Here is a 15163-nt window from a genome sequence, read left to right as displayed (position 1 = left end):
TAGACTTCTGATTGGACAACGTTTCTACATTGTTAGGAATATATTGCCACCTGTTGCTTTGGCATGTTCCTAGCAGCTTTTCCTTTGTTTGTGGCGTTTACATGTGGATGGGATTTAAAAAAAACAAAACAAAAAAAAAAAACAAAACAAAAAAAACCAAAAAAAAAAACAAAAAACAAACATGCTCATATTCATTATGAACATTCGCAGCACAGCAACACATTTTAATTCAAATTTAATTCAGATGTGAAGTTTTTTTGGTTATAAAACGATGAATTAAATATAGAGTCTAAACCAGGGGTGGGCAATCTCAGTCCACGAGGGCCGGTGTCCCTGCAGGTTTTAGATCTCACCTTGGGTCAACACACCTGAATCACATGATTAGTTCGTTACCAGGCCTCTGGAGAACTTCAGGACATGTTGAGGTGCTAATTTAGCCATTTAAATCAGCTGTGTTGGTTCGGGGACACATCTAAAACCTGCAGGGACACCGGCTCTCGTGGACTGAGATTGCCCACCCCTGGTCTAAACAGTGACAGAATTTTAGAAAGAAACATTGGGTTGGCCTACAACACAAGAGACACATTTCCTACCTGAATGAAATGAATGTGATCTTGTGTATGAGAAAGCTGTTCCAGGTCGGCGTCTCTTTTCTTCAGCCTGGCGATTTCCTCCTCCAGCTGCAGCTGCAGAGCTTCTGCGCGAACAACTGCTAGTTTCTCTCGAGCTTCAATCAGCTGCTTTATTAAAGTATGTTGCTTTTGTATGGAGGAGATCAGCTCATTAAAGAGCTTGTCTTTGGACTTCATTGCAGTCTGACAACAAACCTGTTTTATACAAAGAAGGTTTAGATTAGGAAAAATACTTTTTGGAGGCGAATTTAGAAAACTGAGGCAAAATTCATAAACCAATATAAAGAAAAGAAAATGTAGCCAATATATTTAGTAAATATGTAATAGTTAGTGTCTCATTGATGGATTTTAATTTCTGATTTTTACTCCAAGTGTTTTCTGGAGAGCTTTATTTTGACTCATGTTGTCCTTTAAGTGACCAATTAGGTTTGTTGCTAAAAATGTTTTGTCGTGGTTCATCTGCAGTTTACTTTCCATCTTCACTCACTGTGAAAAGTTTCCATGTAAACAATATCTCAAAGTGTACATGCAGCTATGTGCCTGTTGCACACAGATGAAATGGGCCACTGTCAGCCAATTCCAGTTGCTGGCTGAATCTCTTGTATTAGGTACAGTGAAAATACAGGCATAAAGCCCGTTAATGCTCTTAACAGAAAATAATTCGTATAACTCGTATGAATCATCTCTGTATGATTGTAGGGTCTTCACGTTACAGTATAAAGCATATCAAGGAGGCAGTTATTCTTATTAAAGCTGTATTCATCTGAAGGCAGTAGTTGGAATTTAACCAAGTAATTTATGAGTTTACACTACCACAAAGCACAACATGTACTAGACAGCACTGTGGTCAGTAGAGATATTTGTTTTTTAGTCTTATTTCCACACCTTGAAGTCCTTCACAGCTTGGACCAGCTCATTCAGCTCTTTTTGTCTCTCCTGGGATTTCCGCTTAACTGCACTGTGACTCAGAAAAAGTTGTCCCTGCAAGTAGCAACCCGCAGGATCAGAGAAAAATTCAAACACTCCAGATTCATGATAGTTTTTTTTACTTCTCTCTACCTGCTCAGCAGCTCTTTCTGCTGCAGCTGACAGTGTTGAGTGGCACCAGTGATCATCCATGGTGCACAAATAGCAGATACACCTTTGATCAGTCTTACAGTAAACCTCCATCAGCTTGTTGTGCTTTGCACATATTTTTTCCTTTAATGGCACTGTAGCAGACACCAGCTGGTGAAGCTTCAGCACAGGAAAACTGTGGTGAGGCTCAAGATGAGCCGGACAGTACGATGCCAAGCAGGTCAGGCAAGACATGGTGGCTTTGTTTCTTCTGGTCCCACAACAGAAATCACAGGCAATGTCTGTTGGTCCTGCAGGAACAAGAGGAGAAGATGGACGGGCCTGTTGGGTTACTGTCCTCTTCAGCTTCTCTACAACCTACAGTGATCAAATAAAAGCGGTCAAAAGTTTTGCACGATAAACAGAATCAAACTAGAATGGAAAGAGGATGAAGTCAGCTAAAGCATCCCAATTGTGTATTTCCTTTGGAACTGTAGAAAATCCAATGGAAAAAACAGAGATGAGCTTATCTGAGAGATAGCTGCTGATCATGGCATAAAGTTTAAATCACTTTAAAGGCAAATCTGCAGCAACTGTGTGATCCTGTGTAGAAAAGCTGAACCAAAAACACTGAGGAATGTTTCCAGCACCTTGCTGAATCTGGGCCACGAAGAATTAAAGCAGGTCTAAAGAAAGGAGTGGGTCAAACACGGGACTAACCACGTGACCGGTAGGTGTAAATGTGTTTACCTTTTTTTTTTTTTGTAAGCAGTACCGTGGATACATCACCTCAGCCACTATGTTGTTCCTCCCGAGGACAGGCCTTGGGGTGAAGGTCTCCCTGCACTGAGGACAGCTGTACGTTCCCTTCTCTTTTTCCTGGTCCCAGCATCCCTCGATACAGCTTCTGCAGTAAGTGTGTCCACACTGGATGCTGACGGGATCTTTGAGCAGGTCCAGACATACCGAGCAGTAAAACTGATACAGGTCCAACTCGACGGCACGCTGCTGCTGCTGCCACTTCTCTGCCATTTGGATGAAGTCCACAGGTGCACAGCGGGGTTTTTAAGTAATTGCAGGGAAAAGCAGGGAAATGTGGGGCGGGGTTTCAACTTCTGCAGATTTTAAACCAATTACTGTGCGACAGCTTGTTAACGTCACTTTAAATAAATAAAATAATGACAAATATAAAAATAAAAAGCAAACAAAACCCACTGTTCCCTGCAAATTTAATGTATTTATTTATTTATTTATTTATTTTTTAACCATAATTACACTAAAATAATTTACAAAGTTAATGTCAATGTTAAAAAAGAAATACATACACTAACGTATGGGGACAGCTGAGAAGCTGGTAATTTTGGTGTTTCTCCTCTTGTTGATATTATTCCTGTTTTGTTGTCACTGCTAACCTCATTTCCCAGTGAGGCAATACACTACAGACATTATGAAATGAAAATACATAAGCATTTTGCAATTTCGCATGATTGTAAAATGCTTAAATTTCTTCAGTATTGAACAGCAGAAATGAGACTTAGTAAATAAAGGTAGGCCGGTGGATAATAAGGATAATAAGTAAGCGAAAAATGCAGAAAACAGAGGTTTGTAGATGGGAAACTGTTCTTGAAGTACACTAAGAGAGAGAGAGAGAGAGAGAGAGAGAGAGAGAGAGAGCTGTGCATGAAGCGTGATTTTAGAGTGGTGGAAGCAAAACAGAAAAGATAAGAGGGAATTCATGACGATGTTTATATGAAGCGAAATGTGAAGTGTGGTTTGGATCTTCTTTTGCTGGAGGTTCAGTCAATTTTGTTTGGAGATTGATGAAACCTGCAGCTGCAGAATCTAGCGGAAAAAAAAGAGTTAAACACAGAGCGCTAACCCGCCGACACATCAAAATCTGATTCTGATGCGTCGTGTCCGCGCTCTGTGTGTACGTTTTTATGCAGAATCCGTAAACCTGCTCTCATTTACTGTTTTAGCTGTTTGGTGTTTGACAAAATTTCATGAGGTTTAACCTGAGATTCTGGCGTTTCAGGCAAAATAAATTTATATTTCAAAATCGATTCAGGACTTTAATGAATCAATATAACTTTATTCAATTTAGAATCGATTGTAATCAGAAAATCGATAATCAAAACCCACCCCAACTCATGAACTGCAAAGTGCAGTGCAAAGTAAAAACATGATCCATTTAAGGTAGCCCTTTTTCATTTTATATTATTTACTAAGAGAATTTGTTTTACTGTGCGATGGCTGAGTCTGTTTCTTTTCTTGGAGATAATTTCTCCTGCCTGAGAGAAAATCCTCTTGCATGGAACAGAAGAGGCTGGAGTGCAGAAACTACACTGCAAGTTGATAGATATGCAGTACAGACTATCACCTAAAAAGAATAAACAAAATGATTTTCTAAAATGTGCAGCAATTTAATTTACATATACTTTAAAATACATTTTTTTGTTTTTATTAGCTTTAAGTCAAATGGAAGCGTTTCTAATATCATATACTGTAATGATATTTATATTATGAGAAGATGATTTTGGACATTTCAAGTTTTTCACTTTTTCAGATAAAATAAATTGACCAAAATCAACTCAAAATAGGGGAGACCAGGGATAGTTGTAACGTGGGTCAGTTGTAACACTTCCAATTTCTCCAATCAGGGCTAAGTTTCAAATGATGTGATTCATCCTGTGCGTGGCCAATTCAGTTCTGCTATCACATGTAAAAAAAATCTGCACATTTTGTCAAACACAGACAATTTAACACGAAAAAAAGTAATTTGTATGCCAAAAAGTAAGTTTTTCTACTTTATTTCAATTTCTAATAGCATTATCTGCTTTGCAGTTAAATTCATCAAACTTAAATTATGTTATTTGTATGTATGGGGATATATTCTGTGTAGGTCTTTAGTGCTAATGTTTTAGCCGTTGGCTGTAATGTTAGCTAGTTCATGGCAGTCTGTTAATGTTGATAACCGTTTCAAACGAACGTTAATAGGTGTGTTGCTAAGCCTAAGAACTTAAATAACAAGCTTGAAATGTACCCGTCCCATTTTTATTCTTTTTTCTCTGTGCTGTAAATCTTCTGTCTAAGAAGAAATCTGAGGCTGCTGTTCTGAGAATGAGCTACCAAAGCTTTTTCTGAATAAATCAATAAAGATCCATTTATGGAAAGTGAAGCGAGATCGATCAACTGCAGACCAGACAACAAACGACGGAGGCCCAGAAAAGTGCAATCAAACGATGAGTTTATTGACAACGGAGAACAACCATCAGCATATGGCCTGTTTTGCTCTGACAAAAATACACTGAGTTCTGGTTTTATAGCATAGAGGATCACACCCCCACATACACGTCAATACAGGTCAAAAATACATTATGTCCAGTCATTGTTTACAGACAAGGGTACATCTTGTACATCTCTAATAACTATAAACAGACATATAACTTCTCTTTTTGATAACACCTTCCTTTTAAGGTAATAACTTCAAGCTTCAGGGCCTCTAAGGGCTAATAATGGACCCTCGTCCTCAATCACTAAGTAGACAGAATTGGCGCAGGTCTCAAATAAGAAGCAGAAGACACTTGGGCCTTCGCTCAGGCCTGCTACTAGATTTATGTGTATTGTAAGCATGCATGCAATTAACCTGCTATGTTCTCATCTTCCCTCAACATGTATCACCTGGACACTCTCACCAGTGAAGCTTAAGACCCTCTTGGATAGAACATCAACTCTAAACAAGCACAGATATGCAATGTGTATAAACTGATCATAACTACACCTGTAAATAGAAAGGTCAGTGTAATGACAAACATATTCAATGCAATATGAACCCTGTAAACAATATTACTGATAAAATAATACTGTAGAACATGTTATTAATGCATTTATCATAAGGCAGAGTATATGGCAGCAATAAAAGAATCTCTAAATCCCAACAAAAGCTGTGATGAAGGCAGTTTTGTCTTTGATTATATTCAACAATATAACACATTTGACCACTTTTAAATGATTTTTCTAACTTTAATACGCTACAGTTAAGGTTATATACCTAATTTCTAGTAAGTGGCCCGGCCCCTCCTATATTTTTATGTATGTGGCCCTCAGTGAAAAAAGTTTGGACACCCCTGCTTTAACTTATATTAAACAAGTTGGGGCAACGACATCAGCAGAGAGAGGTTCACTGGTCGCCTTTGTATATGCGGTTAATGCCATTGGCAACACAACCACTGTTTGTGTTCCCACACATGCATTATGCAGACCTCTGTGTCAGAGATGGACCAGTAGGAAGTATTGGTAGTGGAAATAAATCAGGATGGGTGCAAGAAACAGATTTCCTCATCTTTCTGAAGCACTTTGCAAACCACACCAAGGTAAGCCATGATAAAAAGTAATGGAATTGCGATGCTGGTGCACAACTACATTTTTTCAGCTTCATTGTTATGTTCAAAAGTTGGTGCAAGAGTTGTAGGTTATAATGCCCACTGAGCCAATGAGGCCAAACTCAAGGACGACCAACCAAAATTAATGAAATATTCAGTTGCAGAAAATTCCATAATTTGTCTTTTTTGGGGGGTTGGAATATGTTCAAAAGCTAGATTTCTGCATTCTGTCACACACACATAGCTACATAAATGGCTCTAAGTGCATTCATGTGTTGAATAAAAAAGATTACATGTTAATGTTTTGTCAGTACCCTTATTTCATTGTGTTACATTTCACCCCCGGATATGTTACAACTAACCCAGACTATGGGTTAGTACCACTACCCACTACCTTAAAACAGCTCCAATTTACAGACAGAAATGTCAAAAATGTTACAACTATCCCCGGTCTCCCCTACTCCCACACACCACAAAACCTCCCATTTTCCTCCCTGGCTCCGTTTCTCGAAATAGAACTATCAGTGGTTTGCAATCTCTCACTATCAAAACACTCCACAAATCCCGTGAATGATTCACTTCCTTATATCCATTTGAACCAGGTACCGAAGCAGTTATGTGCGAAATGAAGCTTCGGACGTCACTGGTCACGTGAATTTAGCCAAACGAATCAAGCTTCGACACAGTGCTTCTGAACCAGTGTGTTGTTTTTTTCGACACACGCTCCAGAGCGTCAGCTTCAAGCGGGCCATCACTACCTTTCAGAGATGGCAGTCCACGTGTCTTTCCTTTACCCATTATTCAATAAAACGCTAAAACCTGTAAGTGATTGCTGACTGTTCATTCTCATCCTGACCGGATGAGCCCATGATGGTAACAATCTCCAACCTCCTCTGAACCTTCCTCAGAATCAAAACTTGCTTGTTTTCTAGTGCTGTAAGTTGTGAACTTTGATATGTGTGCACACATGGGTGTGACTATCTAAGAGAAAGACCTAATAGGCTCTGGCCAAAATAATTTCATCTTGCACATGTACAGAAATGTACACATAAAGAAATAAAGACCTCATTCTTTCAGTTTTTAAAAATAAAAGATAGACGTCAGTAGTTTTTTGTTGTTGTTGTTTTTTTAAGTACAGTATTGTAATTATGAATATACATTGATTAGTATGTAATTTACATCATCCAGCAAACTAATCTGTTCTCATAAACCTAGAATTAATTCATCAAAACCAAAGGAATTTTTATTTGTGGTTGCACCTTCAGACTCATACCTACAGTATGAAGAAAAGACACAATGTGACTGACACTGGGATAAAATCAGTGTAAATATTTGCACAGTAGCCTTTCACTAATGACCAGACTTTTAGAGAAAGCAACCTGGCACTTCAAGTAATACAAGGCAGAGATGTAATTTAACCAAACAGTCTCAATTTTTGAAGTTTTTTTTCATCTCTATGTCACAGTCACACCGCTGTGTGTCCCTAATAAATAGGCCAGTGAGTGCTACTGCTAGTTTTAATATAAACCTTACAGTAAGAAAACCTTAATAGTTAAAGAGAGAAAAAAATAACTTTAATAGTAGAAAAGTTACTTTTTTTTTACTGAACTGGATGAGATCTCGGCACAGAAAGTTTTAACATAATTATGTCTGGGGAAAAGAAACCCTGTAATCTGCTGATATCTAGTGGTGCCACACTGTAATTACAAGACCCTGCTCATTGAGGCTCCTTTTTATGGGATTAGATACGGTGGCCCTGAGAGGCAAACGGACTGCAACTTCAGAAAACAGCTGCAAAAAGAAAAACAGCTGCAAAAGCACAAAAGACACAACGGAAATGTTTCTGTGGAGACAATAACCCGACGGACCAGTTGACGAACCAAAACATGCTAACAAGTGTACTGGGACTGGGAGACACTTCAAAGAAGTGGAAGCGGGGCGGCCAAAGAGTAAACTTTCAAAAGGAAGTACTGAATATTATGGCACTTATGTGCAAATGTTTAATAATGAAAAACATTAAAACATTACTGTTGGCCACATGCCGGCAAAGTTATGTGACATTAGCGATGTTTGTACTTTCAGCGTTTACTTTGTTTTAAAGCCTTTACTTTAAAATATACGCCGTTCAATAGTTGACCTTAATCTTACAGAGATGTGATGATTTTATGGGTAATTAAAGTCAGTCATAAATCCACAAACACAACAAGCTGAAAGTCAGTGATGCTGCTCGGTTTGCAGTCCTGAATATGACGGCACAAGCAGGATTCACTGCACTGTTAATGTTAGCTATGTTATATTGCTGCCTCTGTTCGGTGGTGTAATAAAAGTATGAACATGTATTTATAAGTTACACTTGTGTTTGAATCCTGCAGCTTATCACACATTTGATTTCCATGTGTGACGACTGCAAGTGTCCAGAGTGAGGACAGACTGAGGGACCCACTGCTGCACATCATCTGTGAGGCTTTGCACCCCTGATGATCCACCAGGACAAACTCAGCAGTGTGTGAGGAAGAGGAGGAGGAAGAGCCAGCAGCAGCTGACAGATGGAGAGAATAGACAGACTGTTCCCTGTTTGTGAAGGACTGCTAGAAAAGTTTAAAAGAACTAATTGTCTGTCCTGAATCAGTCTTATTAGGTAATGTTCAAATAATTTGATCATTCCAGTGTTTTCAGTGTGGGAGAAAGTACTCAGGGCCTTCAAGTTACACACTATGAAAGGCAGCAACAAGTTTAATATTCAGAAACCTAAAGTATGTATCAGCAGCAGAATGGAGCTAAAAATAAATGTTTGTTTCAGTTCTATGAAGCTTTGAGTATTTTGGATTAGTAGCACTGCTGTGTTTGTTGCATCATATTGCTGTAACTGTTTATATGCTTTATATATTCTGAGGTAAGTTGATCTATAGTGTTACATCATATTCTATAAGGATGTTATGTGTTTGTTTACATTCTGCCCAGTTTGACCCATTTAGCAGCAGTCAGCCTGTTTAAGGCTCTGATCTATTCTGTATGACTTAAAGCAGTTATGACATGGTCTGATTTTCTCACCCAATAAAGGAATATTTAATATATCAGTCTACTCTTCATTCTATCAGAAACAGTTATCACAGCTCGTACATTTCCTTTTTACACATATGTATGCCAACATATTAAACTAACAATATTTGTCTATTATATATAATACATCTATATATACATTGTCAAACTCACTGCTGTAATATATCCTGTAATATTTATACATCATAATCTGACAACTGTAATATTGACCCAATTGTATTTACATTACCAAAGTAAGATGACTTTAGTCTCATGAATAACATTAGCTAATTGTTATTTACTAATCTTGAAATGACTGTTCAGTACAGAAATGAAGCCCAACAATCCTCTTGTTACACTCCCGTGGTCTCAGCCTCAGATACTCAAAGTGATATCATGAAAAAAAATGAATGACTAAAAAAACATTTTTTCCTCGTACATTTCTGTCACACAATGCTGTATGACACATTTCTCACGGTTAGTATCAAGGTTGCTAGACATCCTGAGCAGCGCGACGAAGGCTAGACCGTTCCATTTCACAAGCCTCTTACTTCCGCACTTCCCGTACTTATAGTACGCACTGTACATAGTACGCGTACTGTGTGTACTCCGAAGCGTGCGGTCTCTTAATTGGGACACAGCCCGAGAGAGCGGGCAAACACCCCACACACTCCCACAGCATCACAAGATGTAACACAGATCATGGACAAACAAGTGACTCACAACAGTTTAAATATTGGCAATCATTTTTATTCATTTATTTATTTATTTTTAGCACAAGCTCAGATAAACAGGAAAGGAATCCTATGAAAGCAGTAGAAAACCTGTGCCAAATAAAAAACACAGAATCATCAATTTGGCAAACCTTAGAGAAATGAGGGCAGTACCCTTGGAAAAGACTCAAAGTCACAATAACCTTTATCCTATATCTTCTAGACTTTGGTCATAGTGCACTAGTGCAAAACAGCATCTCTGTAGCTTTAGCTGACTGCAAAACTGACTTCATCTGAACCCAGTCATCATTAGTACAATAAGCCCTATGCGCAGTACGTTGTCAACTTTAATTTCTTATGAAATCCCCCTCCCCAGGTATTAAAACGGTAAAATGGAAAGAAAACAATGAAGTACATGCAAGTGAAAAAGTCAATTTAAACTCAATATTAAAAAACAAACAACCGTTAAACATAGATTAATTAGAGCAACAAAATCTTCCAATGTCCTATGTCACAGTGGAGCACCTGTCACGCCTCTCAACATCCAAACAGTGCGAGTCATTCAGCATTTAGTAAATAAGTGTCAAACAGGTTCAATGAGCTCACTTAACAGCAGCACTTACAGGTTTCTACACTGCTGATATTAGGTTTTGAAAGACATTGTAAAGTTGGCATCACAACTTTTTCATTTCTGCATAACAGCCAGAGACTAATTCCTTCAGCCCAAGGCCAGGAAAGAGAGGCTGAGTGAATACTGTGTGCTCTTTGTGAAGCAGAGTCATGGTGTCAGAGATGCTGTAAAACGACAGAGTACCTGACTTGTAATCCAGATACACTCCAATCTGAGAGGTACGAGGACCTGACACCGCCCTGGTTACTGAGTTATGTCTGAAAGTGTAACCGTCTGCAGAGCACTCCAAACTCCAGGACTTATCATTCTTCCCAAATTCTGAGTCAGATGATGTTCGGCTGATGTTTTTGTAAGACGCTGCCACTGACCAGACGCCACCACTCCAACTGACCTCCCAATAGCACCGCCCTGTTAAACCCTCTCTGCACAGCACCTGCTTCACACTACTAAACCTGTCCGAGTGAGAATGAAAATAGTCATAGTAGCCACTCGTCACTCGTTGAGAATCTAATGAAAGGTACAAGTAACTGTTGACCGAGTTGGGATCCAGTGTTAGAGGACAGTGATCTGATGGACAAGCAAGGAATATCATCAGCCTTCTAGTATTTCGTAAGTGATTACAGCTTTGTTATACTGATCTGTACTAACTGTTTTACTTACAGTGCAATAACTCTTCCCTGGTCTTTGGCACAGGTGGCAGCACAACATCTGTAACAGACACTAACAGGGGAAAAAATATATTTATATATAAAATGTTACAGACAACAGAGGAACTGGTACTCAACGTATTTAATATTTCCTTCAGGCACCTGTGGCAGAGATTTTCGGCCATGTAGTCTCCAGAAGCTTTTTCATGTCATATGTCAGGTCAGATAGACAGTCAGTCACTGTTTTCATTGAACGTTTAGGACGAACAACAGCGCCTCTTGGCAGGTCCTGCGATTCACATGAGATGGAGAGAGACTGGAAGATCTAGAGGAAAAATGACAGGTCAGAACAGAAAACATATTATCTGCATGTTACATGGAACATTCTGTCTCAATTCATTATGTTTATATGTTTATATCTTTCCGTATACGAGGCACACAATATTCCAAAGTAGTGCAAATCAGGCAGCTGCTTTCACAGAAATTAAAGCTTGGATGTATTGTTCCCTAGAAGATTTTTCTAATACTTTTGTCTTGCAGCTATAGATGATGAATGCTTTAACACTGATTGTGTCATACCGAAATGAAATAATAAAGTGTGTTAGGTGACAATTATAAAAAGAAAGATGGGTTGGTCTAGAACACACAACTTTTACCTGAATGAAATGAATATGGTCAGCTGTGTGGGAAAGCTGCTCCAGGTCAGCGTCTCTTCTCCTCAGCTTGGCTATCTCCACCTCCAGCTGCATCTGCAGATCTTCTGTCTCAGCTACTGCAGTTTTCTGCCGAGTTTCAATCAACTCCTTTATTGAAGCACGTTTTTTTTGGATGGAGGAGATCAGCTTGTCAAAGAGCTGGTCATTGGACTTCACAGCAGTCTGACAACAAATCTGTTTATATATAATATAAAGGAAGGTTCAGTTTAAAACATCACTTAACATATCAAAAGGTTTTCTGAATTCACTTTGCTCCTTTGCTGCAAAAATATATGAATAAAAAATAAATTTAAACAAATGTAACCACTGTATTAAATACACCAAAATGCAGGAATAAGTCGTGCAATTACAGACGGGCTGATGGTCTAAATATAAAATAACCAATCATGATTATCAGCTCTCACTGCCAGATGTCAGAACCTGTACAAGACACTGCTGTGGTCAGAACAGATACATGTTTTCTAGGCTTATTTCCAAACCTCGAAGTCCTTCACAGCTTGGACAAGCTCATTCAGCTCCTCTTGTCTCTCCTGGAATCTCAGCTTGACTGCACTCTGGATCTCACCAAGTGTTACCTGTAAGAAGCAACCACGAATGTGTCATTGTGAATATTTCAGTCACAGGAGTAAAATTCAACCGCTCTCCAGACACCAACTTTTTGTCTCTACCTGCTCCGCAGCTCTTTCTGCTGCAGCTGACACTGTTGAGTGGCGCCTATGATCATCCATGGTGCACAAATAGCAGATACACCTTCGATCAGTCTTACAGTAAACCTCCATCAGCTTGTTGTGCTTTGCACATATTTTTTCCTTTAATGGCACTGTAGCAGACACCAGCTGGTGAGGCTTCAGCACAGGAAAACTGTAGTGAGGCTCAAGATGAGCCGGACAGTACGATGCCAAGCAGGTCAGGCAAGACATGGTGGCTTTGTTTCTTCTGGTCCCACAACAGAAATCACAGGCAATGTCTGTTGGTCCTGCAAGAGGAGAAGCTGGACGGACCTGTTGGGCTACTGTCCTCTTCAGCTTCTCTACAACCTACAGTGATCAAATAAAAGCGGTCAAAAGTTTTGCACGACAAACAGAATCAAACTAGAATGGAAAGAGGATGAAGTCAGCTAAAGCATCCCAATTAGGTGCACAAATAGCAAATACACCTTCCATTAGCCCAGGGGTCCCCAATCCCAGTCCACAAGGGCCGGTGTCCCTGCAGGTTTTAGATGTGTCCTTGATCCACCACAGCTGATTTAAATGGCTAAATTAGCTCCTCAACATGTCCTGAAGTTCTCCAGAGGCCTGGTAATGAACTAATCATGTGATTCAGGTGTGTTGACCCAGGGTGAGATCTAAAACCTGCAGGGACACCGGCCCTCGTGGACTGGGATTGGGGACCCCTGCATCAGCCTATATAACTATAGAAATTGAACTATAGAAAAATGTGTTATTTATTTTAAGATTGCAGTATCGTATATCATTTAGAAAACATGGGCTATGATGATAATGTAATTCATTAAAATATTTTAGGGGTAATAAGAGAAGACAATGCAAACACCCACTAGAAACTCTAATGACATGCTAAAGAAAATATAAAATTATGACTATCGGACACTTTATGAGGTGCATCTGTTCATCTGCTCGTTTCAACACAAATATCTAATCAACTAAACAGATGGCAGCAACTCACTGCATTTAGGCATGCAGACATGGTCAAGATAACCTGCTGAAATTCAAACTGAACACCAAAATGGGGAAGAAAGGTGATTCAAGTGGTTTTGAACATTTGAAGGTTGGTAAGTCATAAATGGCCTGTATTTGTATAGCGCTTTCCTGGTTTAGGTTGGTGCCAGATGGGCTGGCTTGAGTATTTCAGAGAAACACTGATTTTTCCCCACACAACCATCTCTAAGGTTTACCTGAGAATGGTTCAAGAAACAGAAAATACCCAATGAGCAGCAATTCAGTAGGAGAAAATTTCTTGTTGATACCAGATCACAGGAGAAGGATCAGACTACTTCGAGCTGATAGGAAGAAACCGGTAACTTAAATAACCACTTGTTAAAACCAACATATGCAGAAGAGCATCTCTGAATGTACACTGTATTGAACCTTTAAGCAGATGGTCTGCAACAGCAGAAGACCACACTGACAGCCACTTCCACAGCTAAGAACACAAAACTCCACAATTCACACACGCTCACCAAAATTAGACTACAGAAGAATATTGTTGCCGGTGTTGCTGGAGGAAGTTCAGAAAGAAAGATGGTCCAGCCTGTTGGTAGCTGGTGTGTATATGAGAGAGAAAGAGATACTTTTGATTCACCTGTTACCACAATGGGCCGCCACAGTGGGTAAGGTTGCATTTTTTATTTGGCAGTTTTATACCAGCTGCCCTTCCTGACTCAACCCAAAGGGGTGTGTCTCAGACTAGAATCAAACCAAGCAAACCACCACACTATTATTAAAAACCTGTTTATAAATGTTGTAAATGAAACCAAACTAGAAATTGGGTAATGATAATATCAGAAAGAATAATAAAAAAAAGAACAACATTTCTCATTAAGTAGTTCTCTGAGCTCTGAGTATTTGAACTTTAGTTAACTTGCTACTCCAAATAAATGGTCATTTTATTTATTTATTTTCAAAAGCAGCACCGTGGATACATCACCTCAGCCAGCATGGTGTTCCTCCCGAGGACAGGCCTTGGGCTGAAGGCCTCCCTACACTGAGGACAGCTGTACGTTCCCTTTTCACATTCCTGGTCCCAGCATCCCTCGATACAGCTTCTGCAGTAAGTGTGTCCACACTGGATGGTGACGGGATCTTTGAGCAGGTCCAGACATACCGAGCAGTAAAACTGATTCGGCTCTAACTCGACGCCACACTGCGGCTTCTGTTTCTCTGCCATTTGGATGAAATCCACGTGAAGAACACTTCGTTTTCTCTGAAAAAGCAGCGAAGCATGAGGCGGGGCTTCAAAAAACGCGCGTTTCTTACTCATCATTACTGTACAATTCACATACTGTGGGAGTTACGAACTAACAGATGCCACCGCTGAACTGCAGATTACGGAAACAATACTTGTATAGAAAATGAAAATACGAGGTTCGGCAGCAGACTACGTGAACTAGACGGACAATCAACTCAACGAGACAAATTTGGTTGCCAAGTCATTTTGCTATTCCGGAAAAAAACAAGATTAATACCTTTTTCACTTTTACGTTACTTTTTTTTACCCATTAATTCCGATACACATATTTTTTGCCCCAGTGGCCCTAATCCTCTTGAGTACATGTTCAACTAATACCCTAGCTGTAATTTGAGACCCACCAATTCAAAAGTGCAATCCAA

The 15163-nt window shown here is 39.4% G+C and overlaps 1 protein-coding gene across 1 annotated transcript in view; it reads right to left on the bottom strand.

The window, feature by feature from the left end:
- Window positions 1-14915, bottom strand: part of LOC102081166 (uncharacterized) — a 16742-nt gene extending 1827 nt beyond the window's left edge. Inside the window, exons 1-11 of the mRNA XM_019354145.2 lie at window positions 14481-14915; window positions 12485-12853; window positions 12296-12391; window positions 11757-11990; window positions 11263-11425; window positions 11114-11173; window positions 10500-11020; window positions 2478-2753; window positions 1692-2066; window positions 1518-1613; window positions 594-827 (exon numbers count right to left, since the gene is read on the bottom strand). Of these exons, the coding sequence (XP_019209690.2) occupies window positions 594-827; window positions 1518-1613; window positions 1692-2066; window positions 2478-2753; window positions 10500-11020; window positions 11114-11173; window positions 11263-11425; window positions 11757-11990; window positions 12296-12391; window positions 12485-12853; window positions 14481-14816 (2760 nt within the window). The 5' untranslated portion in view covers window positions 14817-14915. The remainder of the gene's footprint in view (window positions 1-593; window positions 828-1517; window positions 1614-1691; window positions 2067-2477; window positions 2754-10499; window positions 11021-11113; window positions 11174-11262; window positions 11426-11756; window positions 11991-12295; window positions 12392-12484; window positions 12854-14480) is intronic.
- Between the last annotated feature and the right edge of the window lie 248 nt (window positions 14916-15163).

This window comes from Oreochromis niloticus, linkage group LG3 (assembly GCF_001858045.2).
Source record: "Oreochromis niloticus isolate F11D_XX linkage group LG3, O_niloticus_UMD_NMBU, whole genome shotgun sequence".
Classification (NCBI taxonomy): domain Eukaryota; kingdom Metazoa; phylum Chordata; class Actinopteri; order Cichliformes; family Cichlidae; genus Oreochromis; species Oreochromis niloticus.
The sequence above is the reverse complement of the archived record's forward strand: the minus strand, read 5'-3'. Positions and strand labels throughout refer to the sequence as shown.